At 42.2% G+C, this 27,569-nt stretch overlaps 1 protein-coding gene across 1 annotated transcript; it reads left to right on the top strand.

Moving 5' to 3' along the window:
• Positions 1-85: 85 nt before the first annotated feature.
• HACD1 (3-hydroxyacyl-CoA dehydratase 1) lies at positions 86-27,286 on the top strand. Its single transcript, XM_031014988.3, has 7 exons — positions 86-398; positions 13,432-13,549; positions 13,735-13,753; positions 13,831-13,919; positions 18,076-18,197; positions 23,124-23,302; positions 27,110-27,286. The coding sequence occupies exons 1-7, from the start codon at positions 142-144 to the stop codon at positions 27,190-27,192; spliced, it is 867 nt and encodes a 288-aa protein (XP_030870848.1). The 5' UTR covers positions 86-141; the 3' UTR covers positions 27,193-27,286.
• Positions 27,287-27,569: the final 283 nt, after the last annotated feature.

The following is a 27,569-nucleotide window of genomic DNA, read 5'->3' as shown; positions in this document are numbered from 1 at the left end:
CCAGGCGTTCTGGCCCCCGAGTGGCGCGCGCTCCCAAGGGGCAGGGCGGGGCGGGGGCGTGACGGGCGGTGGCCGGGGGCGTCCGCTCCTCCCCCTCGCGGTCGGTAGGGCTGGCTGCGCCGAGCCCCCTGCGCGCTGCACATGGGGCGCCTGACGGAGGCGGCGGCAGCGGGCAGCGGCGCTCGGGCTGCAGGCTGGGCAGGGTCCCCTCCCACGCTCCTGCCGCTCTCTCCAACGTCCCCCAGGTGCGCGGCCACCATGGCGTCCAGCGACGAGGACGGCACCAACGGCGGCGCCTCGGAGGCCGGCGAGGACCGGGAGGCTCCGGGCAAACGGAGGCGCCTGGGGTTCTTGGCCACCGCCTGGCTCACCTTCTACGACATCGCCATGACCGCGGGGTACGCGCGCCGCGGGGCACCCTCGGGCCCTCCCCGCGCCGCGGTCCGCGGAGGTTCCGGGTTCAGGGGGCGCGGGCCGGGGTGTGAGGGGCGCGGGGGGTGCGGGCAGCGGCCGTGGGGGAAGGGAGCTGTCGCCGCGGCCACCGCCGGGGTTGAATGGAGCGGGCGGGGGGGCCGGGCCCTGCGCGCCGGGCATTGCCTAATACGGTGCACGGCGGGGCGCTGGCCGGAGGTTAAGTATAGACCTGGGCAGGAATGCGGTGCCGGCCCGCGGGGGAGGCGGCTGCGGCCCAGGCGCCGCTGCCTTCGCTGCTGTTGAAGGAGCGCCCAGCCCTGGCCACTCGCTGGTCTCGAGAGCGCAGAGCTTCATGCTGCGATCGCTGGGCAGAGTTTTCGCCCCTGTTAATTTCACCGCGACTTTTTTTTTTTTTTTTTTTTTTTTTTAAAGCACAGCACGTCCTAGAGCTTGTCACTTGGGACGATTTTGAAATAACCACCCCACTTATCCCAGCCTGGAGCTCCTGCCCAGCATCATTATGGCCTCAGGCTCCGTGGCTGATACCCTGGACCTTGATTTTTGGCTTTGAGTATGACTTTGCAAGTTAAGGTTACGCAATGACTGTCGCTCTTCGCAGAGCTGTCAAAGTGACTTCTGTGTCAACTGCCTTCTCAAAACCTGTTGGGAAAATGCTTTTCCATTTCTCAATTGCACTGCCTTTTAAAAAAGTTATTTTCCCATTATCACTCGAAGTATTAACTTATGTAAACGCGAGGAAAAGTTTACTATTTTCTTTTTTTCTTTTTATTATTTATTTATTTATTTATTTATTTATTTTGAGACGGAGTCTCGCTCTGTCTCACAGGCTGGAGTGCAGTGGCGGGATCTCGGCTCACTACAAGCTCCGCCTCCCGGGTTCATGCCTTTCTTCTGCCTCAGCCTCCCGAGTAGCTGGGACTACAGGCGCCCGCCACCACGCCTGGCTAGTTTTTTTGTATTTTTAGTAGAGACGGGGTTTCACCATGTTAGCCAGGATGGTCTCCATCTCCTGACCTCGTGATCCGCCCGCCTCGGCCTCCCAAAGTGCTGGGATTACAAGCGTGAGCCATCCCGCCCTGACAGTATTTTATTTTATTTTTTAGACGGAGACTCATTCTGTCGCCCAGGCTGGAGTGCATTGGCGCAATCTCCGCTCACTGCCAACCTCAGCCTCTGGAGTTCAAGCGATTCTCCTGCCTCGGCCTCCGGAGTAGCTGGGACTACAAGCGTGGGCCACCACGCCCCACTAATTTTTGTATTTTTGGTAGAGACAGGGTATCACCATGTTGGCCAGGGTGGTCTCGAACTCCTGACCTGAAATGATTCCCCCACCTCGGCCTCCCAATGTGCTGCGATTACAGGTGTGAGCCATTGCACCGGGCCTAATATTTTATTTTAATTTTTTAAAAATAGAGATGGCCTCTCACTGTGTTGGCTAGGCTGGTCTCAAACTCCTGGCCTCAAGCAATCCTCCCACCTCAACCTCCAAAAGTGCTGGGATTACCACTTCCGGCTTAATATTTTAAACTTTCTCCAGGGTTTATAGAAAAATGTGATTGACAAAAATTTAATAAATCTTTACCTATGGTGATTGAGTTTCTATTATGTGCTTAGCATATGATATTGAATGCCAAATACAGTTCATACAAATGTTATTTACTGAGGACTTACTATGCAGGGGACTGTGTTGGTTATTTTAGGTGTATTTTTAGTCCTTTAAAGTCCTGTGAGGGGCACATGATATTACATTATATAGATTAGAAGAGTGAGGCACAGATACTTGCCCAAGATCACAGCCAGCAAGTGTCAGTCAGACATGGGTTTCAACCCAGACTCTCTGACTCCACTGTCCTGCTACTTCATCTTTCTTTCTTCCTAAATTATAATCTTGGAAAGAGAGAAAACTAATGTATTTACAACAATTCAGCAATCACGAAATGATGCTGCCTTTAAATGCATTCGGAACTGAAAGAATTCTCTCACCTCTGTGATAGTCTGGTTAATAAACGTTTCCGGAGCCGGGCTCGGTGGCTCACGCCTGTAATCCCAGCACTTTGGGAGGCCGAGGTGGGCGGATCACGAGGTCAGGAGATCGAGAACATCCTGGCTAACACGGCGAAACCCCGTCTCTACTAAAAATACAAAAAATTAGCCAGGCGCCATGGCGGGCGCCTATAGTCCCAGCTACTCCGGAGGCTGAGGCAGGAGAATGGCGTGAACCCGGGAGAGGGAGCTTGCAGTGAGCCGAGATAGCGCCACTGCACTCCAGCATGGGCGACAGAGTGAGACTCCGTCTCAAAAAATAATATAAAATAAACGTTTCCTTTTATTTCCTTTTTTTTTTCTTTTTTAAGCCAAGCCCTTGCTCTGTTTTCCAGGCTGGAGTGCAGTGGTGCTTACTACAGCCACAACCCCGAAGCTCAAAGCGATCCTCCTGCCTCAGCCTCCTGAGTAGCTGGGACTACAGGCGCACACCACCATCCTCAGCTAATTTGAAATTTTTTTTTGTAGAGTAGGCCGAGCACGGTGGCTCACGTCTGTAATCCCAGCACTTTGGGAGGCTGAGGCGGGTGGATCGCCTGAGGCCAGGAGTTTGAGACCAGCCTAGCCAACATGGCAAAACCCCGTCTCTATTAAAAATACAAAAATTAGCCGGGCATGGTGGCACACGCCTGTAATCTCAGCTGCTTGGAAGGCTGAGGCACGATAATCGCTTGAACCCAGGAGGCTGAGAGATCGTTCCACTGCACTCCAGTCTGCACTCTGTCTCACACACAAAAATAAAACAATAATAATAATAATTTCTGTAAAGACAGGTTTTTGCTATATTGCCCAGGACGTTCTCAAGTGATCCTCCCACAATGGCTTCCCAAAGTGCTGGGATTACAGGTGTGAGCCACCGTGCCCAGCCAGTAAACATTTTGAAATATCTGCCTTGTGTTAACTGGGTGTCTGTCCTTTCTCTTTTCAGTTGACTCTCTGTCTTGAAAGCCAACTTATATTTCAAAAATGAACATCAATGCATAGCTCCAGTTTAAAGACTTCAGTGACTCCCTGCCACCTCCACCCTGATCTAAGGGATTCAGGCTGTCTGCCATTCAAGGCTTTTTGCAGTCTGCTCCCGATTCCCCTTTCCAGTCAACTTGCATTTGATATCTCTGACTCACTCGTCCCTCAAAGCACCATGTGTTTTCACAGCGCTCTGCTTCTGTGCTCAGGTTTTTCACTTTTGTATAATGTTCTCCTGTTATTCCCATGACTTCTAATCAAATCTACCTCTTTGAAGTTTTCCGGGTCTCCTGCCTTACCTGGCGCAGAATTAAATTCTTTCTCCATTCTGTCCCTCTGACCCTTCCCCGGCAAATCAGGGCTTATTCTAAACTTGTCTCCTTCTGCCTCTACTGAGAAGTTTCCTTGTCATATTTACAAAAATAAGGGATATTGAAATGGAATAATCTCTGTAACTGACTCTTCAGATGCTTTCTAGAGGCGTTGAGATTTGAAGAAGGAATAAGATTTGCATACATAGAGAGTAGACATTTCAGGTGATATAAATTCTGGAAATAGGCATGGTATGCAAGCCTGATGTATTCTCTTGATTGAACTGGAGGGTGCTGTTGGGGAATAGTGGTAAATAAGGTTGAAGAAGTTGTAGTGTTGAAATCGGGACAAGAACTTACACGTTTTATGGGGTGGACAGCAGAAGACTAGTTGAGGCTCTTTTTGTTCATTTAACTTATTTTATTTCTCTGTTAACAGAACTTTGGCGTGTTTATTAATTTTTTTGTAATAATTTTCAAAACAAGCTGGGAAAAGTGGTATGCACCTGTAATCCCAGCTACTCAGGAGACTGAGGCAGGAGGATTGCTTGAGTCCAGTAGTTTAAGACCAGCCTGGGCAGCATAGTGAGACCCCATCTCAAAAACAAAACACACACACACACACACACCCCAAATTGCAAAGCAACGGAATAGTATTTAAGAAATATTATAAAATTTTACATAAATGTAAAATACAGCTTGTTATTTTATCAGCCTATCACACACTTTCATTTTCTTTTTATCTTTCATATGAATATCTGACCTCTTCCAAGTTTTTTTGTTTTTGTTTTTGTTTTTTTGTTTTTTTTTTGGGACGGAGTCTTACTCTGTCACCCAGCTGGAGTGCAGTGGGGAGATCTCGGCTCACTGCAAGCTCCGCCTCCCGGATTCTCGCCATTCTCCTGCCTCAGCCTCCTGAGTAGCTGGGACTACTGGCGCCTGCCACCACGCCCGGCTGATTTTTTTTGTATTTTTAGTAGAGATGGGATTTCACCGTGTTGGCCAGGTTGGTCTTGATCTCCTGACCTCGTGATCCGCCCGCCTCGGCCTCCCAAAGTGCTGGGATTACAGGCATGAGCCACCGCGCCCTGCCCCCTCTTCCAAGTTTTTACTCAAAACTTCATTCTCAAGGAGGCCTTACCTGGCCATCTTAATTTGAATAGTGAAACACATACTCCTTATCTCCCTTGCCTGTTTATTTTTCTCCATCCCACTTTCTTTCATATGATTGTACAATACATTTTACTTATTCGCAATGCTTATTGTCTGTCATCTCCATTAGAGTGTAAACTCCATGAAGTACTCAATAAATATTTGAATGAATGAATGAGTGAATGTATTACAGCATTGTTGTTATAATATCTGCTGTATTGTATATTTTTCCATTTTCACTTAATAGTCTGTCAGGTTTTCATCTGTTTTTCATAATTATACTTTTTGACAGTTACATTTGAATGTATAGAATTAATTATACAATAATGGATTAAATCATGCCCCTAATGACATTTTGCTTTTATTTGTTTCTGTTCAATTAGTGGCTTAGTGTAATAAATTCCTGGAAGTAGAATTATACCTTTAAAGGATGTAAGGATTTTTTTAGGGTTTTTTTTTTTTTTTTTGAGATGGAGTTTAGCTTTGTTGCCTAGGCTGGCGTCAAACTCCTGGGCTCAAGTGACTTCCTGCATTAGCCTCATGAGTAGCTGGGATTACAGGTGAGTGCTACCATGCCTGGCAGATTTAAGGATTTTTCTTTTTTTTCAAGACAGAGTCTTGCTCTGTCGCCCAGGCTGGAGTGCAGTGGTGCGATCTCAGCTCACTGCAAGCTCCGCCTCCCGGGTTCATGCCATTCTCCTGCCTCAGCCTCCCGAGTAGCTGGGACTACAGGCACCCCCCACCACACCTGGCTAATTTTTTTGTATTTTTAGTAGAGACGGGGTTTCACCATGTTGTTAGCCAGGATGGTCTCGATCTCCTAACCTCGTGATGTGCCCCGCCTCCGCCTCCCAAAGTGCTGGGATTATAGGCGTGAGCCACCACACCTGGCCAGATGTAAGGATTTTTATGGCACTTGCTCATAATAGGGAAGTGAGCATTTCTCTCCCTCCCTCTCTCTTTCTTTCTGACAAATACTTTTGTGCCTGTATATATAAATGCATTGTCCTTCAAATACTGTAGGCCCTGTCCTTGAAGCAGGGTAACCTGGGGCATTAATATATAAACAACAATTGCAATAAAATAATGAGATAAGTGCTAAGCAGATGTGTCAGAGGACAGACAGGTAGGGAGAATTAGAGAAAGTTTTCTGTGAGAGATCACAGCATTTAAACTGAGCGGTGAAGGACTTAGTAGGCGTAAGTGGGGAAACAGCATGAGTTAGAGCACAGAGATCTGAAATTGCAAGACATCTGTTGAGGCATCAAGAAGAGGGCTTGGGCCGGGCGCAGTGGCTCACGCCTGTAATCCCAGCACTTGAGGCTGAAGCAGGCGGATCACGAGGTCAGGAGATCGAGACCATCCTGGCTAACACAGTGAAAGCCTGTCTCTACTAAAAATACAAAAAATTAGCTGGGTGTGGTGGCGTGCACCTGTAGTCCCAGCTACTCGGGAGACTGAGGCAGGAGAATCTCTTGAACCCGGGAGGCAGAGGTTGCAGTGATCCGAGACCATGCCACTGCACTCCAGCCTGGGCAACAGAGCGAGACTGTCTCAAAAAAAAAAAAAAAAAAAGAAGAGGGCCTGAAGTGTAGAGTGGGAAATGAAGGCGGACAGGTAGCTTGGGGCATTGCACTGGGCCTTAGATGCTTTGCTAACATGTTTGGATTTTAGTCTGTACACAATACAGAAAGGTGTTGTTTAAAGGTTGTGTCTCATTCCTTTGTAGCTGGGTAACCTCAGATAAGCTACTTAACCTCTCTGACTCTTAGTTTTCTCATCTGTAAAGTTGGAACAGCACGACTACTTAGCTAGATTATAAAGGAATAAAGAGATAATGGATATGAAGTTCTTAGCAGGATGCCTGATGCACAGTGGATGTTTACGAATGTTCGTTTTTATTCCTAGTGGTTTATTTAAAATTGTACTTTTTTTTTTTTTTTTTTTTTTTGAGACAGAGTCTGGCTTTGGAGTGCAGTAGCACCAGCTCAGCTCACTGCTCAGCCTCCCAGGCTCAAGTGATCCTCCCACCTCAGCCTCCCGAGCAGCTGGGACTACAGTCACGTGCCACCACACCTGGCTAATTTTTTAATTTTTTGTAGAAACAAGGTCTTGCCATGTTGCCCATGCTGGTCTTGAACTCCTGGGCCCAAGCAATCCACCCACCTTGGCCTCCCAAAATCCTGGGATTACAGGTGTGAGCCACTGTGCCTGGCCTAAAATTGCACTTCTTGCAGAAAGAGAAAGTAAGATATTTTCACAATATACTTAGTATGATTTAATAGAACAAGAAACCCAAGGTTCACTTCCCAGAATGTTAAGTAAGAGCCATATCTTTTATTGCTGCATAGAATCTATTTTGTTGCTGAGGACAGATCCGCAAATGGACCTACCACAAATTGTTCATCCATCCATTTGTTGATGGACATTTGGGCTCTCTTCAGTTTTTACTATTACAAATCAAGCTATAAGCATGCATGTACATGTCTATGTACGAACATATGCTTTTGTTTTGCTTGGGTAAATACCTAGGAGTGGAGGGGCTGGGTCATAGGGTAGTTAAGTGTTTAATTTCTTTCGTTCTTTTTTTTTTTTGAGATGGAGTCTCACTGTGCCACCTACGCTGGAGTGCAGTGGTGCAACCTCGGCTCACTGCAACCTCTGCCTGCGGATTCAAACGATTCTCCTGCCTCAGCTTCCTGTGTGGCTGGGACTCCAGGCGTGCGCCACCACGCCTGGCTAATTTTTTTTCTATTTTTAGTAGACTGCCCAAACTCCTGACCTCAAATGATCCAACCGCCTTGGCCTCCCAAAGCGTAATTTCTTATGAAACTGCCAAACTGGTTTCCAAAGTGGTTACACCCTTTTATCTTCCCTCTCGCAATGAATGGGACTTCCCATTGGTGCACATCCTTGCCAACCCTTGGTGTGGTCAGTCATTGTAATTTTAGACATTCCGAGAAGTACATTCTGTTATCTCATTGGGATTTTGATTTTGTTTTCCCTGGTAGCTAACGATACTGAGTATCTTTTCATGTGCTTCACTTGCCAATCATATATCTTCTTGGGTATCTGTTCAGATCTTTTGCCCATTTTTAGCTGGGCACGGTGGCTCACACTTGTAATCCCAGCACTTTAGGAGGGCGAGGCGAGTGGATCATGAGGTCAGGAGATCGAGACCATCCTGGCTATCACGGTGAAACCCCATTTCTATTAAAAATACAACAAATTAGCCGGGCGTGGTGGCGGGCGCCTATAGTCTCAGCTACTCGGGAGGCTGAGGCAGGAGAATGGTATGAACCCGGAGGCGGAGCTTGCAGTGAGCCGAGATCGCGCCACTGCACTTCAGCCTGGGTGACAGAGCGAGACTCCGTCTCAAAAAAAAAAAAAACAAAAAACCTTTTGCCCATTTTTTTTTCTTTAATGGGCTGTTTGATTTCCTATTATAGGGTTTTGAAAGTTCTTTATACAATCTGGATACAAGTGCTTTACCAGATATGTGATTTGCAAATATTTTCTTCCAGTTTGGGCTTGATTTTTTATTCTCTTAACTGTGCTTTCAAAGAGCAGGTGTCTTAATCTTAGTGAAATTCAGTTTCTCAGGCGTTTTTTCTTTTATGAATCATTCAGCTTGACTCATTGGCATGAGTGCCGGTGTACAATCAGTTGAAGCACTCACATATTGGCTGCTAAACAAAAGTATAACTTTTATCTAGAAAAGGCAGTTTAGAGGTGTCAATGAACAATATATGAAAGTATGGGCCAGATGTGGTGGCTCAGGTCTGTAACCCCAGTACTTTGGGAGGCTGAGGCAGGCAGATCGTTTGAGGTCAGGAGTTCGAGACCAGCCTGGCCAACATGTTGAAACCCCATCTCTACTAAAAATACAAAAATTAGCTGGGTATGGTGGCAGGTACCTGTAATCCCAGCCACTTGGGAGGCTGAGGCACGAGAATCACTGGAACCTGGGAGGTTGAGGTTGCAGTGAGCCGAAATCGCAACAGACTGGGTGACAGAGCAAGACTCCATTTCAAAAAAAAAAAAAAAAAAAAAAAAAGGAGACAAAGTGTGGGGTATATGAAAGTTGAAGACTATCTTCGGTCCAAGCCTCCAAATGGCTAAAGGAGGTATACAAAGGAAATAGCAAGCTAGAATATTGTTTTTCAATGATTATTGAAATAATGGATCTAGCCAATGATCATCAGTAACTGCTAGCATCACAAAAGAGAGAGTCTGGCCAGGTGCAGTGGCTCACACCTGTAATCCCATTACTTTGGGAGACGGAGGCAGGCAGATGGCTTGAGCCCAGGAGTTCAAGATTAGCCTGGGCAACATAGGGAGACCCCATCTCTACTAAAAAAAAAAACCCACAACAGCAAGAACAATAATGAGCCAGGTATGGTGGTACACCCCTGTGGTCCCAGCTACTCGGGAGGCTGAGGTGGGAAGATTGCTGAAGCCTGGGAACCCAAGGCTGCCATGAGCCATGGGCACACCACTCACTCCAGCCTGCGGGACAGAGCGAGAATCTGTCTAAAAAAAAAAAAAAATCCTAATTGCAGAAATTCCAGTTGCTTTTGAAATATTTTCTGTGTGTTTTATTATAGTTACTAAACCGATAGATGAAGGAAGTTCAAAACTAGTTCAATATAGGACCCTTAGAGAGACTTTCTTTGACTGTCACCCTTTGTGATGGAGGGCTTAGGAAGTGAACCCTCATTCAATTGGCTCCTGGCCTTACTTAGGAAAAACAGACAAGAGGTTAGAATAGATGGTTCGATGGGTCCTTTCAAACCCCTGAGCCTGTCAATTTCTTTTATTTCCCACAGTTTGGTGAGTGGCACGATCATGATACTATGCTAGGTGGTACAATACTGCCACCTATGGAGCAACAGTAGAACTTGTTATAATGTTAACGATGCACGGATTTTTATACAATGCTGTTTAAAAATGTAGAAAACTTGCCATCCAAATGACTCCTTTGATTGGTAGGTTAATAACTGCCTCTCAAACTTATCTTTTGTGGACATCTGATTTGGGTTCACCTAAAAAAGACAAGTGTATGGAAAATGTGAATGAAAATATCTTAATAAACTTTTTGTTTTCTTAGTAGAAGAAATATGGGGACTTTGAATTGAAGATAATGAAATCATAATACTTTAGTTGTGGAAGGTACCTAAAGCATGATTCCGATGAGTGCCGTAGGATCAGTCCAGCACTGAGTTCAGTGTTGGCGCTCACATGAGATGGATCCATCAGTTGTAGCCACAGTGAAGTTGGGGAAGAGTGGAAAGGGGTCAGGACTAGGGAGTCTAGAGACTGCAGAGGTTCTATTTCAGACTCAGTCATTAACTTACTCTAAGACTCAGGGTAAGTAACTGAATGTTCTGGAAGATGATTATCTCATCTAAAAGAGTGGCCTTCAAACTTTTTGGATAGCATGCTATTATCAATTAAAATATTTGAGCATAGACTCTCCATATAACTTTAAAAATATATTTATAATGTAAATATGAATTGCTATCATTAACTGGTATCTCAGGGCACAGTATATACTTAGAGCCAGACCGATACAGCATTGTGGCTTAAGAGCATATACTCCGAGCTTAGTGGTGGCTGTGTGACCCTCTCTGCCTATTTCCTCAGTAGTGAAATAGGATAATAGAAGACCCTCGCCTCATAGGGTTATTGTGAGGATTTGAGGTTAGTATGTTATGAATTGAAAACAGTGTCTAAGACATAGAAAGCACTCTGACAATACACTTATTATTGTCATTGTTATTATCATGAATATGTCTGCATTTCAAAGGTCCTTGTGGTCCTTTCAGATATTTACTTGACTTCTTGCCAATCTGATAAACAAGTCATTGCTTTTACCTTATTATGTTCTAAGAATAGAAGTGTCATTCTGCCATCTTATTATTCTCTTGAGCATGCATTTTCATCAGAATCAGTTAGTAGATTCTTTGCAGGAATCTTTTCAAGCCATTTGTCCACTGTATGAGTGTTGTTTGGTTAAAAAAGTTAAAACTGCATGATAATTTTATATTTCATAAATCTACTTACCAGACTCTTTGGAGACTATCTAAAAGACTAGGGTAGCTCCTCATTTCCCTGGGTGAGTTATTAGAGCTTTTAAAAAGTTACAGATGAGGTAAGTTGCTTAAACTTAAACGTGCTTTTGGAATTGCAAGGGAAACTGGAAAAAAGTAACTTCTCATTGGTGACTTTAGGAAGAGTAAGAAGTAGTATGAGAAAGCTGGTCTCCACAACTCTAGCTTATATTTAAAGCACCATTAATTCACAGAACATAAGCTATATTTATATGCAAACGTAAGTTTAAAAGTGAGGGCATATAGTATTTTTTTCTTTCTTTTTCTTTCTCTCTCTCTTGTTTTTTTTTTGAGACAGGGTCTTTGTTGCACAGCCTGGATTGCAGTGGCACAAACAAAGCTTACTGCAACCAGCGCCTCTGTGCTCAAGTGATCCTCCCACCTCAGCCTTCCAAGTAGCTGGAACCACAGGCATGTGCCACCATGCCTCTGAAATTTGTTTTTTGTAGAGACAGGATCTTGCCATGTTGCCCAGGCTGTTTTTTTCTTTTCTTTTCTTTTTTTTAAGACAGAGTCTCACTCTGTCACCCAGGCTGGAGTGCAGTGGCACCATCTGAGCTCACTGCAACCTCCACCTCAGGGGTTCAAACAATTCTCCTGCCTCAGCCTCCCGAGTAGCTGAGACTATAGGTGCCCACCGGCACACCTGGCTAATTTTTGTATTTTTAATAGAGACGGGGTTTTGCTATGTTGGCCAGGCTGGTCTCAGACTCCTGACCTCAGGTGATCCACCCACCTCAACCTTCCAAGGTGTTGGGATTACAGGGGTGAGCCACTACGCCTGGCCTCTTCTTTTATTTTTTTTTTTTAAACAACCTTTTGAAAGCAGGCCCGTGGCTGATCTTCTATCTGTGGCTCAGCAATTGTTGTTGTTGTTGTTTTTAGTGAAAATTAAGTAAATATTAATTGATGACTTTTTTTTCCCCCCCCGAGAGGGAGTCTTGCTCTGTCACCCAGGCTGGAATGCAGTGGTGTGATCTTGGCTCACGGCAATCTCCACCTCTCAGGTTGGAGCAATTCTCCTGCCTCAGCCTCCGGAGTAGCTGGGACTACAGGTGTGCGCCACCACGCTTGGCCAATTCTTGTGTTTTTAGTAGAGACAGGGTTTCACCATGTTGGCCAGACTGGTCTCAAACCTCTGGCCTCAGGTGATCCACCTGCCTCGGCCTCCCAAAGTGCTGGGATTGCAGGTGTGAGCCACTGCGCCCGGCCCATCTTAACTTTTTAAAGTGTAAGTTCAGTGGCATTAAGTACATTCACATTTTTGTGTAACCATTACTTCTTTCTGTCTCCATACCTTTTCATCTTGCAAAACGAAACTCTGCACCCAGTGAACGCTAACTCCTCATTGCCCCATCTGTCCCCAGCCCCTAGCCACCACTATCCTACTTTCTGTCTCTATGAATTTGACTACCCTATGTATACCTCATATAAATTAAATCATACAGGCTGGGCATGGTGGCTCACACCATGTAATCCCAGCACTTTGGGAGGCTGAGGTAGATGGATCGCTTGAGTTCAGGAATTTGAGACCAGCCTGGGCAACATGGCGAAAACCCATATCTACAAAAAATACAAAAATTAGCTGGATATGATGGCGCACACCTGTAGACCCAGCTATGGGGAAGGCTGAGATGGGAGGATCGCTTGAGCCCTGGACGTCAAGGCAGCAGTGAGCCAAGACTGCGCCACTGCCCTTCAGCCAGGGTGACAGAGTGAGACCCTGTCTCAATCAATCAGTCAATAATTGTTCTTTGTTAAAGATGACAGCAACACGTAATGCAAAAAAAGAAATTTTTTAAAGAAAAAAATGATCATACAGTATTAGTCCTTTTGTGCCTAGCTTATTTCACATAGCATAAGGTCTTCAAGGTTTATCCGTGTTGCATGATATGTCAGAATTTCTTTTCCTTTTTAAGGCTAATATTCTATTGTCTGTATAGACCACAGTTCCTTTTTTTTTTTTTTTTTTTTTTTTGAGACGGACAGCTCTGTCGCCTGGGCTGGAGTGCAGTGGCGTGATCTTGGCTCACTGCAAGCTTCGCCTCCCGGGTTCACACCATTCTCCTGCGTCAGCCTCCTGAGTAGCTGGGACTCAGGCGCCCACCACCACACCTGGCTAATTTTTTGTATTTTTAGTAGAGACGGGGTTTCACCGTGTTAGCCAGGATGGTCTCGATCTCCTGACCTCGTGATCCGCCCGTCTTGGCCTCCCAAAGTGCTGGGATTACAGGCATGAGCCACCGTGCCCAGCCTGTGTAGACCACATTTCAAGTATCCATTCACTCACTTATGGACACCTGGGTTGCTTTTACCTTTTCACTATTTTGAATAATGCTGCTGTAAACACAAATGTATAAATCAGTGGTATTAAGTTCGAAAGAACTTTATGAAATACTTTTTTTTTTTAGGTGGTTGGTTCTAGCTATTGCCATGGTACGTTTTTATATGGAAAAAGGAACACACAGAGGTTTATATAAAAGTATTCAGAAGACACTTAAATTTTTCCAGACATTTGCCTTGCTTGAGGTAAGTTTTCCATCATGCTGTTTTTCTATTGCTGTAATATTTATGTGAACATTTTTTGTTGTGCAAAATCAATATGATTTTGCTGATTACATACCACCTATGGATTTGCTGAATACCAATGTTGACAGTGGTTTATTTAATGTTTTCTATTATTGACGTAATGATTTTTTTCTATTTGCTTACAGATAGTTCACTGTTTAATTGGTGAGTTTTTGCTTCAATTTTATACTTTTATTATAAATTGCCTTTAGGGCAATAGTTGACTTGTTTTTCTTTTTAAGGAATTGTACCTACTTCTGTGATTGTGACTGGGGTCCAAGTGAGTTCAAGAATCTTTATGGTGTGGCTCATTACTCACAGTATAAAACCAGTAAGTGACACAAACATGTTGTCTACTTGAGCCTGCAGGAAAGCTTTCCATTCATAGGAATCTAAAATATTAACATTTGTATATTTCAGGAAGTGGAAGCATTGGACAAAAAGGAGTTGGGTTTGAGTTTTAGATATTGTGCATTGACTTAGTGCCTTAGCAGAATGACTTTGATGCACAAACAAACCCAAATATTGGCATGTTAGATCCGTAATATATTCTCCTTTGATATTTTCCAGTTTTTGAAATCAGTATTCAGATTCTGTCAAATAACCTGCAGAAAATGTTCTTTTCTATAGAAGTTTCTTTTCAATCCAAGTTGTCCTTTTTGATTATGTAATCGAAGTTGTCAGTATACAATTTATTATTTCTGGCCAGCCGCAGTGGCCCACACCTGTAATCCCAGCACTTTGGGAGGCCAAGGCGGGTGGATCACCTGAGGTCAGAGTTTGAGACCAGCCTGGCCAACATGGTGAAACCCTGTTCCTACTAAAAATACAAAAATTAACCAGGCGTGGTGGCGAGCACCTGGAATCCCAGCTACTCAGGAGGCCGAGGCAGAAGAATCGCTTGAACCAGAGAGGCAGAGGTTGCAGTGAGCTGAGATTGTGCCACTGCACTCCAGCCTGGGCGACAGAGCGAGACTCCATCTCAAAAAAAAAAAAAAATTATATCTTATTTAGCATTGAGTATTACAGCAACAGACATAAAAAGTAAATGCAGTTCTGTAGATCTGAACAAACAGAAAAGACTGAAAGTTAGAAGGGGTCAAAGGATAAAAATTTTAGGAGGAATTAAGTTCAAGAGATCTATTATGCAACGTAGTGACTATAGTTAATAGCAACGTATTGTATATTTGAAAATTGCTAACAGAATAGTGATCTTACCACAAATAAATAAGTATATAAGGTAATACATAGGTTCGTTAGCTTGATTTAGCCATTTCACAATGCGTACATATTTCAGAACATCATGTTGTACACCATAAACATATGCAATTTAAATTTTCAATTAAAAATAATTGTCAAAAAAGTGCTAAGGAGCTTTAGGAAAAATAAACAATTTTTATTGAGGCATGACAGGAGACAGACCTAATTATTGAATCTAATTAATGATTCAAACCTTTCAGGCGAGATAGATACCATGCTGCTATGTCAAGATATTGGGCATTTTAAACCCATGACAGGGCCGGGCGAGGTGGCACAAGCCTGTAATCCCAGCACTTTGGGAGGCCAAGGTGGGTGAACCACCTGAGGGTCAGGAGTTCGCGACCAGCCTGGCTAATGTGGTGAAACCTCATCTCTACCAAAAATACAAAAATCAGCCAGATGTGGTGGCGGGCGCCTGCCATCCCAGCTACTCGGGAGGCTGAGGCAGGAGAATAGCTTGAACCTGGGAGGTGGAGGGTGCAGTGAGCTGAGATCGCACCACTGCACTCCAGTTTGGGTGACAGAGTGAGGCTCCATCTCAAAAAAAAAAAAAATTAAACCCATGACAGGAACATTTCCTACGTCAACCCTTCTGACCTTCTTGACAGCCTTTAGAGCCTCCTGTCTACTCGAGGACAGATCTCTGGCCTCCTTTCCATTTCTCAGATGCCTTTCTTAGATGCTTGGGGACTGACACCTGACCTCTTCTCTGTTCCTCTTAGCTTCACTGGCCTCCTGTCTGCATGTGGACAGCTCACTGACCTCCTGCTCTTTATACTTTATCCCTCTTGACTAGTATCTTTCACTCAACTTGCATGATTTACCTGCACCCTAAACAGCGACTGCCATGCAGATAGTGCACATAGCAGTGAGCACATGCAATGGGAGAGACAAACTATTAATTAACTTTGCCTACTAGTTTAAAAGCAGGAGGACAGCATTAAAAGACTAGAAGACAGACTCTTCCAGGCAGTGAGGGAATATAATAGCTGAGTTAGGACCACCATGAGTCTGAAGAATGAAGAAGAAAGACAACATTAACTAGACATTAACTAGACAGACGGAGGTCTGTCTAGACCTTGAGGGAAGCTTGAGAGTCGCGAGTTCCAAAAATAAAACAGGACCCATCTGCCCCGTTTATCCTCCAGAGGATCTCTGCCTTAATATTCCTATTTATTTTTTGCTGACGATAGTTTCCCACTGGTACCTATTCAGCACTTGTTAATTAATTCAACCAATATTATTGAATGCGTTCTCTACACCTGGTGCTGTGCAAATTTCTGGATTTACAGAAATGAATAAGGTGGGCAGGTGGGGTGGCTCACGCCTATAATCCCAGCACTTTGGGAGGCTGAGGCAGGTGGATCACTTGAGGTCAGAAGTTGGAGACCAGCCGGGCCGACATGGTGAAACCCTGTCTCTACTAAAAATTCAAAAATTAGCCAGGTGTGGTGGTGCGCGCCTGTAGTCCCAGCTACTCGGGAGGCTGAGGCAGGAGAATTGCTTGAACCCAAGAGGCAGAGGTTGCAGTGAGCCGAGATCGCATCACTGCACTCCAGCCTGGGTGACAGAGCGAGACTCTGTCTCAAAAAAAAAAAAAAAAAGAACAAGGCAATCCCAGCTGTCCAGTGTACTGGCTGTTGGGAAGTGGGGGACACTTAACGTCAAATCATGCACAATGCTAATCATGCACCTCATCTGTGCCCGTCAGTGTGCTGGGATATGGCTGTTGATAAAACAAACATGGTTCTCACCTGGTGGAGCCTATACTTGGGAGAGAAGCTAAACAAACATTTAATCATATAAGTGTTAAGTGCTTTGAAGCAAGAGCTCAGTATGCGTTGTGGTATACCTAGGGACTTAGTCTGACGTAGGGAGTGAAAGAAGGCTTCCCTTAAGGAGGGATACAGATGTTGAATGCTGACATGTACAAGAGTTAGCCAGACAACTCTTAGTACAGATTGGCAAATGCCACAACACAGATGTGAACAAAGTACAGTAGAAGAAGGGTGCTGGGCTGGGCATGGTGGCTCATGCCTGTAATCCTAGCACTTTGGGAGGCTGAGGCAAGCAGATTACATGAGATCAGGAATTCGAGACCAGCCTGGCCAACACGGTGAAACCCCGTCTCTACTAAAAATACAAAAATTAGCAAGGCATGTAATCCCAGCTACTCCGGAGGCTGAGGCATGAGACTCACTTGAACCTAGGACGTGGAGGTTGCAGTGAGCCGAGATCATGCCACTGCACTCCAGCCTGGGTGACATAGCAAGACTCCGTCTCACATAAATAAATAAATAAACTAAATAAATAAATAAATAAAGGTGGTGAGCAAATAACTGCTCAGGGTGAGAGGAGAGGGTTGGAGTCAGTTTTCTAGAGGGCGAGATGTTTTAGCTGAATCTTGAAAGATAGGAAAAGATTTTTTATGGAATAAGAGAGTAACATTCCAGTGAGAGTGAATAGCATGTGTTAAATTGCACAAGTTCAGAGCATATTCTGGAAATAACAACATCTAGTGTCACCAGAGAGAGAAGTAGGTAGAAGGGTTGAGTAATTGTAGATGAAGTTGGAGAGATTTCCGAGCAAGGACTGTAAAGAACCTTGAATATGGTGCCCAGGTATTAGGGCTCATCCTTTTATTCTGTTAAGAAGAGTGGGACCAGTGAAACTTTTAAATCACAGGACTTAGCTGATTCCAGTTTGTTTTTTATGTATTTGCTTCTTTGACTTCTTTTTAAAAGAAAACTTGCATTCATGAGGACAATAAAGAGAGGAAAGACTATTTAGGAAACAGTTACAGTAGTCAAAATGAGAGATGATAAATCCCTGAATTAAAATAGTAGTAAAAGGGCCAAAGATGAGTGAGCAATTCAAGCATTGGTCCTACAGTAGAACAGGTGTGATTCAATGATTACTAGAAGTAGGAGGGTCAGATTTTGGTTTCAGCAAGGTAACATTGTCCTCCAATGATAGCGTTATTGCCTGAAGTGAAGGACGAGGGAAGAAAAACGAGTCTATGGTCAACTATTCCTATGCATAAGATACCTTTAAGTTCCACATTTATAATTAATTATGTTAATGGTGACTGCATGAAGTTTTCTATATTGCATTTGCCTAACCCTAACATTCCATTATAAATAAAAGGCAATAAATAAGTAAAGTAAGTACCTTCACTGAAAAGTAAGTTCTAGGTTGAATGACACTGGGTTTCTCTAATTCTGCAGATCCAGAATGAAGAGAGTGTGGTGCTTTTTCTGGTCGCGTGGACTGTGACAGAGATCACTCGCTATTCCTTCTACACATTCAGCCTTCTTGACCACTTGCCATACTTCATTAAATGGGCCAGGTGGCGATATCTTGCAGTTTAGTTTCTCATTGTCCTGTGCATGCTTATTTTGTGTGCTAACGCCAGGGAATTAAAATTCGTGTTTCAGCCCCACGATGCCAGAATGCTGTTATAGGAGGTATAACTGGCATAACTAATAATTATACAAGTTATGATTTGTATTCTAAAAGCTTAATGATCAGAGAGGAATCGTATTAATAAATATTTTGAGTGAAATCAATGTGAGACAAATTGTGGTATCCTTAACCTCAGAATTAATCATTCATTTTTTTTGGAAAGCACAATATACATTTTTGGAATTAGCTTACATAAGCAGTACCAAAAATATGTTTTTTGTGTGTCTGTGATGTAAATTATTTTAATAGTCAATCTAGCAGCCACAATTTATACCATTTACACAATGCGATTGGTTTTTTTCTTTGCTTTAAGTTGCAGAGACATTTTTAAAAGTCACACTTACTTAAAATTGTATTATTTGGAATGTGGATAAAATTTATATTTGAAGGGCTCCAAATATATCCTAAAGCAACAGTTTTTAAAGCAAAAGATGTCTGTTCTTCTTGAAGTTTGAATTCTTTGAGCAATTGACATTTTAGAAAGTTATTATAAAAGCAAAACTGCTCTTTGGAGAACAAGTCACAAATCAGTATAGACTTGTTCATTTTATTCTTTGTATTGTACTTTATGGTAGCAATAACAATGACAAATGGTGTGTGCCTACTGCATGCCTGAGATGTAGGTATGAACAAAACAAATTCTCTGTCTTATGATGAAGACAAAACATAAACTAATAATATGTGATATGTCAGTTGCTGATAAATGCTGGGATTATAGGTGTGAGCCACCATGCCTGGTCAATTACTATTTTTTAATCTCATGTATTATAAATGTTCAAATATAATCAATGAGAATATATAAACCAAAAAGAAGGAAAACCACTTTTAAATTACTTATAATCTCTATAACCAAGGATAACCACTGTTAATTGTGTTTTATGGGTTTTTTTCTCTTTTTTTTTTTTTTTTTTTTGAGACAGGGTCTCATTCTGTCACCCAGGCTGGAGGGTAGTGGCATGATCTCGGCTCACTTCAATATCCACCACCTGGGCTGAAGCGATTCTCCTGCCTCAGCCTCCCAAGTAGCTGGGAGTACAGGCGCAGGCCACCACACCTGGCTAATTTTTGTATTTTTTGTAGAGATGGGGTTTTACTATGTTGCCCAGGTTGGTCTCGAACTCCTGAGCTCAAGTGATCCACCCACCTCGGCCTCCCTAAGTGCTAGGATTACAGGTGTGAGCCACTGCGCCTGGCCATGTTATATATTCTTTTTGACTTTTTAATATTCTCTAGCTCTTTTTTAGACACTTGCGGCTTACCACTTTGTATATGATGTATTTCAAAGTATCTTTGAATACTTTGAAATTATAATTTGAGCTTAAGTGTCTTGTCTGTCATAAGAAGGTTTTACTACCATTTATATGGATTTGATTGGTTTTAATCTTACTGTACATGAAAATGTACTTACCTTTAGTGACTGGGCTTTTTAAAGGTTGGCAGTTTTGAATGTAGCTGGACTCTAATCCTAGAACACATCAATATCATTTCACATGACAATGTTCTGGACCTCTGGCACCTGTGAAAATACTAACTTACCATATAGTCTCTTTTCATGTGCTGAATTTACAAAATTTGTCTGAAGAGGATAGCAGAATGTACATTGCATATTTTCCTGAGGTCGGCACATTAGACTTGATGGCTTTGTGTGTCTGTCTTTTGGAATGCATTTGCATGTCTTGAGTGTCTGGAAAAGATAAAAACTCTGCCATCGTATGTTTAAATTTGCTGTTTAGAAAGTGTTTATCCATTGCAGGCTGGGCGTGGTGGCTCATGCCTGTAATCCCAACACTTTGGGAGGCCAAGGTGGGCGGATCACTTGAGGTCAGGAGTTCCAGATCAGCCTGGCCAACATGGTGAAACCCCATCTCTACTAAAAAATTAAAAAATTAGCCACATGTGCCTGTAATCCCAGCTACTTGGGAGGCCGAGGCAGGAGAATTGCTTGAACTAGGGGGCAGAGGTTGCAGTGATCTGAGATCACACCACTGCACTCCAGCTTGGTGACACAGCAAGACTCTGTCTCAAAAAAAGAAAGTGTTTATCCATTGCCTTAATGTTAAACAAGTTATACAGTCTTTCAGCTTTGAAATTATATGTTACATAATACATTGTCAGTTGATCATAATCATAAATAATTACGTTTCATGTCAAAAAGATCTTAAAAATCCCAGCCATCTAAATATGTTTCCCAACTCCATTAAGTAATGTAAAATAATATTTGTATTTATGTTCAGATGTTGAAGCTGTTGTTCTCAAATAAAACTACACTTTAGAAATGGCTTCTTAGTTATAAGTAGTTTGGCCTATTGTTACAGTTTGAATATACTTTGATTCTATTTATGTGTTATAAGTGTTCTTGGAAAAGTCCTCAGAATAGGTAATTGTATATATTAAGTTAGGTTTTTCATATTGATTTAAAATGCACTCCCTTCAAAAAAATTTTAGATAGTAATTGGCAACCTTCAAAGAAGCATTGTATCTTTTTTTTTAATGTGGTCTATCCATAGTTAAATATCCCATACTGCCCTCAGAACTTAGAGAGGTAGTAACATGCAATCTTTTTGAAGTGCAAGTAAAGTCAAATTATATAATTTGTTCCCATTTCATTAGAAATTTTCATTGCCCTTAAGACTTTCAACTAGCTTATTGTAGGAGTGTTAATTTTTTCTTCTATTGAAGAACAATCCTGCCACCAAAAAAAAGTCTTTTGAAAACCACATAAAGTAAAAATTGCAACTTAATCAGTTTGGGTATTTTACTGAGACAGGTATATAAAATGTCCACTTATGGGATTTAATAAATTGAGGTATAGGGAAAGATTGATTTAAATGATACACAAATAACTACCCAAAACTGGTAAGAAAGCAGGGAGTTTCTCCAAGGCCAGGAAGGGATTAACAGGTACAGTGAAGGAATCATTCTACTTTCTTGAACAGCTCATCTATTTTGGCAAATAATTCTGCCCTTCTCCCCATCTCTTATCTTCGCATATCCCTGACATACAGGAATAAGGTGATTTTTAATTTGTCTCCAAGCTTCTTCAATACTGACAACTTTGACTTTTCTTTATAGATATTTCTTAATGCCAACAAAATGATTAAATAAAATACAGATTAATTTGATTTCTTTTTCCATCAAAATGTTGACCTTTTGTTTTAAATTAAAAACATTTTTCTTTTTTTAAATTAAATTTTTTTTTTTGAGACAGGGTCTCGCAGTGTCACCCAGGCTGGAATACAGTGGTGCGGTCTTGGCTCACTGCCCCCTTGACCTCCTAGGCTCAAGCAATCCTCCTGCCTTAGCCTCCCAAGTAGCTGGGGCGACAGGCATGCACCACTGTGCTCTGCTCATTAAATTTGTTTTTGTGAGACGGGGGTCTTACTATATCGCCCAGGGTGGTCTTGCACTCTGGCCTCTTAAGTTTTCTGTGGTAACTGTTATATAGTGACTGAGTCAGAGAAAAATGATTTTTTTTAATGAAGAAATATGATCATCTTGGATCCTTTAGGCCCCTCTTATTGGAGACCAGCCAGTAGAACACAGAGTGTTTCCTAATTGGAAGCATACAGGATGCCCGGCCTACTGTGTGTTCCAGACCTTGCCACAGACCAAATGAACACATGATGACTTTGGATTTAGAGTAGAACTTTCTTAGCTCTCCTTTAAACAAGCTAACTCTTCTTTTAATGTGGGAATTCGGGAACTAACTTGTCAATTTATTTTGTTACGGTAGCAGTTTTAGACAATATAATATACTCATTAGTAGCTACTCATGCTTCAGGTGGTATTATCAGTTTTCTGCAATAATTGGTTTTCATTAGTAACCACAAAGACTTTTTCAAATGCCTCTTAAAAATAACTACCTTGGTAATTTCAAGGTTTAGATATAAAATTTAGGATAATCACTGGTCTTTTTAAACGCAGTGTTTGATCAATAAATTACTAGCTGCCGTGGACAAAAGCAGTCATTTGTGATTTTATGCACCAAAGAAGTTACCATTACAATACTTTTTTTAAAGCTACATAGGCCGGGCATGGTGGCTCATGTCTGTAATCCCAGCACTTTGGGAGGCTGAGGCGGGTGGATCACCTGAAGGCAGGAGTTCAAGACCAGCCTGACCAACATGGTGAAACCCCGTCTCTACTAAAAATACAAAAATTAACCAGGTGTGGTGGTGGGCGCCTGTAGTCCCAGCTACTCAGGAGGCTGAGGCAGGAGAATTGCTTGAACCTGGGAGGTGGAGGTTGCAGTGAGACAAGATTGTGCCACTGCACTCCAGCCTAGGCGACAGAGTAAGACTCCATCTCAAAAAAAAACAAAAAACAAAAAACAAACAACAAAAAAAAAACCCACCAAAAATTAGCTGGGTGTGGTGGCACACACCTGTAATCCGAGCTACTTGGGAGGCTGAGGCAGGAGAATTACTTGAACCCAGGAGGTGGAGGTTGCAGTGAGCCAAGATTGTGCCACTGCACTCCAGCCTGGTGACAAGAGCGAACTCCATCTCAAAACAAAAACAAGAAAAACTACATATACATTTTTTAATACATGAAAGTATTTTGGTACTCTAAAATAAGTTGATACTATTTTATTAAAAAGACATTGCCTATTATGGAAACTGGCATTAGGAAAAAAAGGATGATAATCAATAAGCAAATGATTAAAGTAGAACTATTAACCTTACGTAAGGTTATTGTAAATATGTAAAGAGAATTTTGAAGTTTAAATTTAGTAGTAGCAATAGACCTGCAATGTAAAGTCTAATAATTATTCTAGAAAAATAATTCTCTGAGGTTTTTCTTTCTCCAGATATAATTTTTTTATCATCTTATATCCTGTTGGAGTTGCTGGTGAACTTCTTACAATATACGCTGCCTTGCCGTATGTGAAGAAAACAGGAATGTTTTCAATAAGACTTCCTAACAAATACAATGTCTCTTTTGACTACTATTATTTTCTTCTTATAACCATGGCATCATATATACCTTGTAAGTATATACTTATTAGTACTTTGATTTGACATATGATGTGGAAATTTTTGAAAGGATATAATAATATGCAAGGGGAAATAATTAGAAATAATTGCTTACAAATACATTAAAACTTCAGTTTAACCCCATATTTACTGATAATTTGGGAAAAGTGAAGGGAGATAGAGGCAGAAGACAGTTCATTAGCTATGAGAATAAAGGCAGGTAAATTAACGCATGGATTATTGCTTTCTCAAAATCATTTAAACATCAGCTTAATATGATTTTTTTTAAAGAAAGATAAAAACAAATCATTTTTAAAGCATTAGTGCACTTTTTACAAGCATTTAGAATTATATGTCTGAGTATAAACACTGTGTCCAAGAAAATTTCAGATCATTTCTATCTATTCATTAAGCATATACTTGGAAAAATCATCTAGGAGTAGTTTTGAGTCTTATTTGTGTTGCTGTATGTACTTGCAAATAATAAAGCCTCTTTTCTTAAAGGATTTTGAATAAGTCAGCCTCTTCACTAATTTCTCATCATCTTTCAGTAGTTGCAGTGAATTGGTAAGGCTTTACTCCATTTAAGTGCTGCTAATAGTGAGGCTGGGCTCGGTGGCTCGTGCCTATAATCCCACCACTTTGGGAGGCCGAGGCAGGTGGATCACCTGAGGTCAGGAGTTCGAGACCAGGCTGGCCAACATGGCAAAACCCTGTCTCTACTAAAATACAGAAATTAACCGGGCATGGTGGCACATGCCTGTAATCTCAGCTACTCAGGAGGCTAAGGCAGGAGAATCGTTTGAACCTGAGAGGCAGAAGTTGCAGTGAACTGAGATGGTGCCATTGCATTCCAGCCTGGGCAACAAGAGTGAGACTCTGTCTCAAAAAAAAAAGGGGGGGGCTAATAGTGATATATTTTTAAGTCAAATATTGATAGCTCTAAAATCTACATCGACATGATACAAATTATTTCATCTAAAGGAGATGAGCATAAAACTTGGCCAGCCCCTTGAGGTCTCCAACTTTTTTTTGTTGTTTTTTTTGAGACAGAGTCTTGCGCTTTTGCCCAGGCTGGAGTGCAGTGGCGCCATCTCAGCTCACTCCAATCGCTGCCTCTCAGGTTCATGGGATTACAGGCGCCTGCCACAGTGCCCACCTAATTTTTGTATTTTTAGTAGAGACGAGGTTTCACCATATTGGCCAGGCTGGTCTCAAACTCCCGACCTCAAGGGATCCGCCCACCTTGGTATCCCAAAGTGCTGGGTTTACAGGCGTGAGCCCCCGCCCCCGGCAGAGGTCTCCAACTTGTATCTTTCCCAAAGTCAAAATTGACTTAGTGGTGAAAGATGTGTTTTCCCCTTGTCTTCTACCACTTCAGCCTGATTCTGTATTTGATTTTCTACCCCAGCCATTTCGGGAGAGCTAAGGAGGGGATGCCTACTCTATTGGTTCACATCCCTCTCTTTTCCCAATGGCAGGTTAATGGTAGCATTACTTGAACAGAACTAGAGCTTGCTTCGGTGTCTGTCTGACAGTTACAGGTTCAAACAGTGGGTTCTCTTCCTCCTCATGGCCTTTGAGGCATCTCCATGGAAATGGAGAGCCTGAAGCACCTTTTTCAGTTGTCCTGGGAGATGTAGACTCTGGCCTGTACCAGTAGCAGCTTCCCAGTTCATCATGCTGCCAGCTACTGAGTCCCACTGGCCAGAGGACCACTCAGCCCAGAACATGTTTTCCACTGCATTTTTTTTTTAATTCCCTCCTCCCCCTGCATTCTTAATGTTAGAAATAAATCAATTAATTTTACTTTACTTATTAAATCCTTTGCTAATTAAAAGTACTTTTTGAGTACTTAGTATTCAAAAGTAGTAGTAGTATTTCTCATTTACATTAAGATGAAAGAGGTTAAGTGAGTTGCTTAAAAATCACTAGCTTGTGGCCTGGTGTGGTGGCTCACACCTGTAATCACAGCACTTTGGGAGGCCAAGGTGGATGGATCGCTTGAGGTCAGGAGTTCCAGACCAGCCTGGCCACCATGGTGAAACCCCGTCTCTACTAAAAATACAAAAATTAGCCGGACATGGTAGTGGGCACCTGTAGTCCCAGCTACTCAGGAGGCTGATGCAGGAAAATCACTGAAACCGAGGAGGCAGAGGTTGCAGTGAGCCAAGATTACACCACTGCACTCCAGCCTGGGTGACAGAGTGAGACTCCATCTCAAAAAAAAAAAAAAAAAAATCACTAGCTGGTGAGTAAAGCCAGGGTTTGAACTCAAGCCCATACCTTCTGTTCAGCTACTCGGAATTTTATGGAAGTATTTACAATAATTGGTCAGTGAGTAAGTAATTACGACCTGAATAAATTTAGCCCCCTAGGTATATATAATATGATGGTAACCTTTCTTAAGTTAGGAAGAACCTAAATAGAAAGACATAAAACCTATTGTGTATTTTTGCTCTGTTTGAGCTAAGTTTTATAAAGAAATTTTTATCCAAAGTTGCCTAAGCAGGATATTCAAAGCTTGTTTTGTGATAAGGTTCATTGGTTTGATTATTCTGATCATCATATTCAGAAATATTTTTACACTGGCATTGTTTATAGCTGATATTAATTTGTTTATCCACCAACATTTATACTATGAAACACTGGTTTGAAATACTGGTTCAAATTGGTTCGAAATATTCTTCAAATTTGACTGGACAGATGACAATTTGTCCAACTGACCTAATAACATATGAATTTATGTGCTATTATATAATGGATTAAATGCCCTTACACCCAGCCAGGAGGAGCTTCTGCTTTAGGCTCTGTTAAGAGGACCTTGCTGTAGCCCTTCTGTGGTCACTCCACACAGCACCCCACTGCCTTCTAGATCACATTCTAGAAACCTGAGACCATGGAATTTGCTACCCAGAGGGCAATGAGCATGCATCTGGGCCCTAACCAGGCTTCTTCCTTGATCCATGGTCCTGAGGGTTAACCATGTATCAGTATACGCACCCCTGAGAAAACAGGATAGCCAGGGGGCAGCTGTTTGTGAGGGGTACGGATGAAGCTTAGATGTATGCACCCGGGTATCCTCACACATGTGCAGGAGACCCCTTGCAGTACAGGATACAGCCAGTAGAATGGAGAAGAGGAGGCTGGGTGGGCCAGTTTTCCCTGTGCTGGAATGTTCTGGCGCAGCATTCCAAAGAGTTCAGAATTCTAAACTCAAACATGGTCTTCCAGGTCATTATGAAGGTATTTTTATCAAGGTATTTAAGTTTGTTAAAAACAAGCAAAAATAGGCCGGGCGCAGTGGCTCATGCCTGTAATCCCAGCACTTTGGGAGGCCGAGGCAGGCGGATCACTTGAGGCCAGGAGTTCAAGACCAGGCTGACCAACGTGGTGAAATCCCATCTCTACTAAAAATAGAAAAATTAGTCAGGTGTGGTGGTGATGCATGCCTGTAATCTCAGCTACTCGGGAGACTGAGGCAGGAGAACTGCTTGAACCTGGGAGGCAGAGGTTGCAGTGAGCTGAGATCATGCTACTGCACTCTAGCTGGGGCAATAGAGTGAGACTCTCTCTCAGGAAAAAAAATAAATAAGCAAAAGTAAAAACAAAACCTCAACAGTTACAGCATTAGAATATTTAGGCATGTGGTATGTGGGCTTCCATTTGTGCTCTTATACTCTTGAGCTCTGTAAATATCCGGGGAACGGCAGTGGTATGGGATGTATTTACTCTCTAACATTGCCACATTTAACAGGTTTCAAGTATAAATAATTTTAAAGCAATAGCTTATTTTTCTTTGTTTTCTTTTTCAATGAAGTGTTTCCACAACTCTATTTTCATATGTTACGTCAAAGAAGAAAGGTGCTTCATGGAGAGGTGATTGTAGAAAAGGATGATTAAATGATCTCTGCAAACAAGGTGCTTTTTCCAGAATAACCAAGATTACCTGAGTCCAAGTTTTAATAACAAGAATAAACAACTTTGTGAAATATCATGGATTGTATGGTTTCTTAAAATATAACTTGAGACATGTGGTATTTGCCAGTATTTGTGTTCCTCTTGTGCCAGATCTATTTTTTACAAGAACTGTGCAAATATCAGTAACTTTTGGGTAGGTATTGATTATTAGGAAAATAATTAGGTGTATTATCTGGGGGAAAAAAACTTCTGCTAAGTTTTTTTTGAAACATGCTCAAAGCTTTTTAAATCAATATTTAGAAATTAGTTTAATGATTTACTATTATACCTGCTAATGATATTTATGTGATATTTATAAA

The sequence above is a fragment of the Gorilla gorilla genome, chromosome 8 (genome assembly GCF_029281585.2).
Source record: "Gorilla gorilla gorilla isolate KB3781 chromosome 8, NHGRI_mGorGor1-v2.1_pri, whole genome shotgun sequence".
In the NCBI taxonomy this organism is placed as follows: Eukaryota; Metazoa; Chordata; class Mammalia; order Primates; family Hominidae; genus Gorilla; species Gorilla gorilla.
This window is presented reverse-complemented; position numbering and strand designations above follow the sequence as displayed.

Bases quoted from the DNA above. Each gene is read 5' to 3' on its own strand.
- HACD1 (XM_031014988.3), top strand. From the start codon at position 142: ATGGGGCGCCTGACGGAGGCGGCGGCAGCGGGCAGCGGCGCTCGGGCT. The intron at 399-13,431 runs GTACGCGCGCCG...TTTTTTTTTTAG, and splicing joins GACATCGCCATGACCGCGGG to GTGGTTGGTTCTAGCTATTG. The intron at 13,920-18,075 runs GTAAGTGACACA...CTAATTCTGCAG, and splicing joins TTACTCACAGTATAAAACCA to ATCCAGAATGAAGAGAGTGT.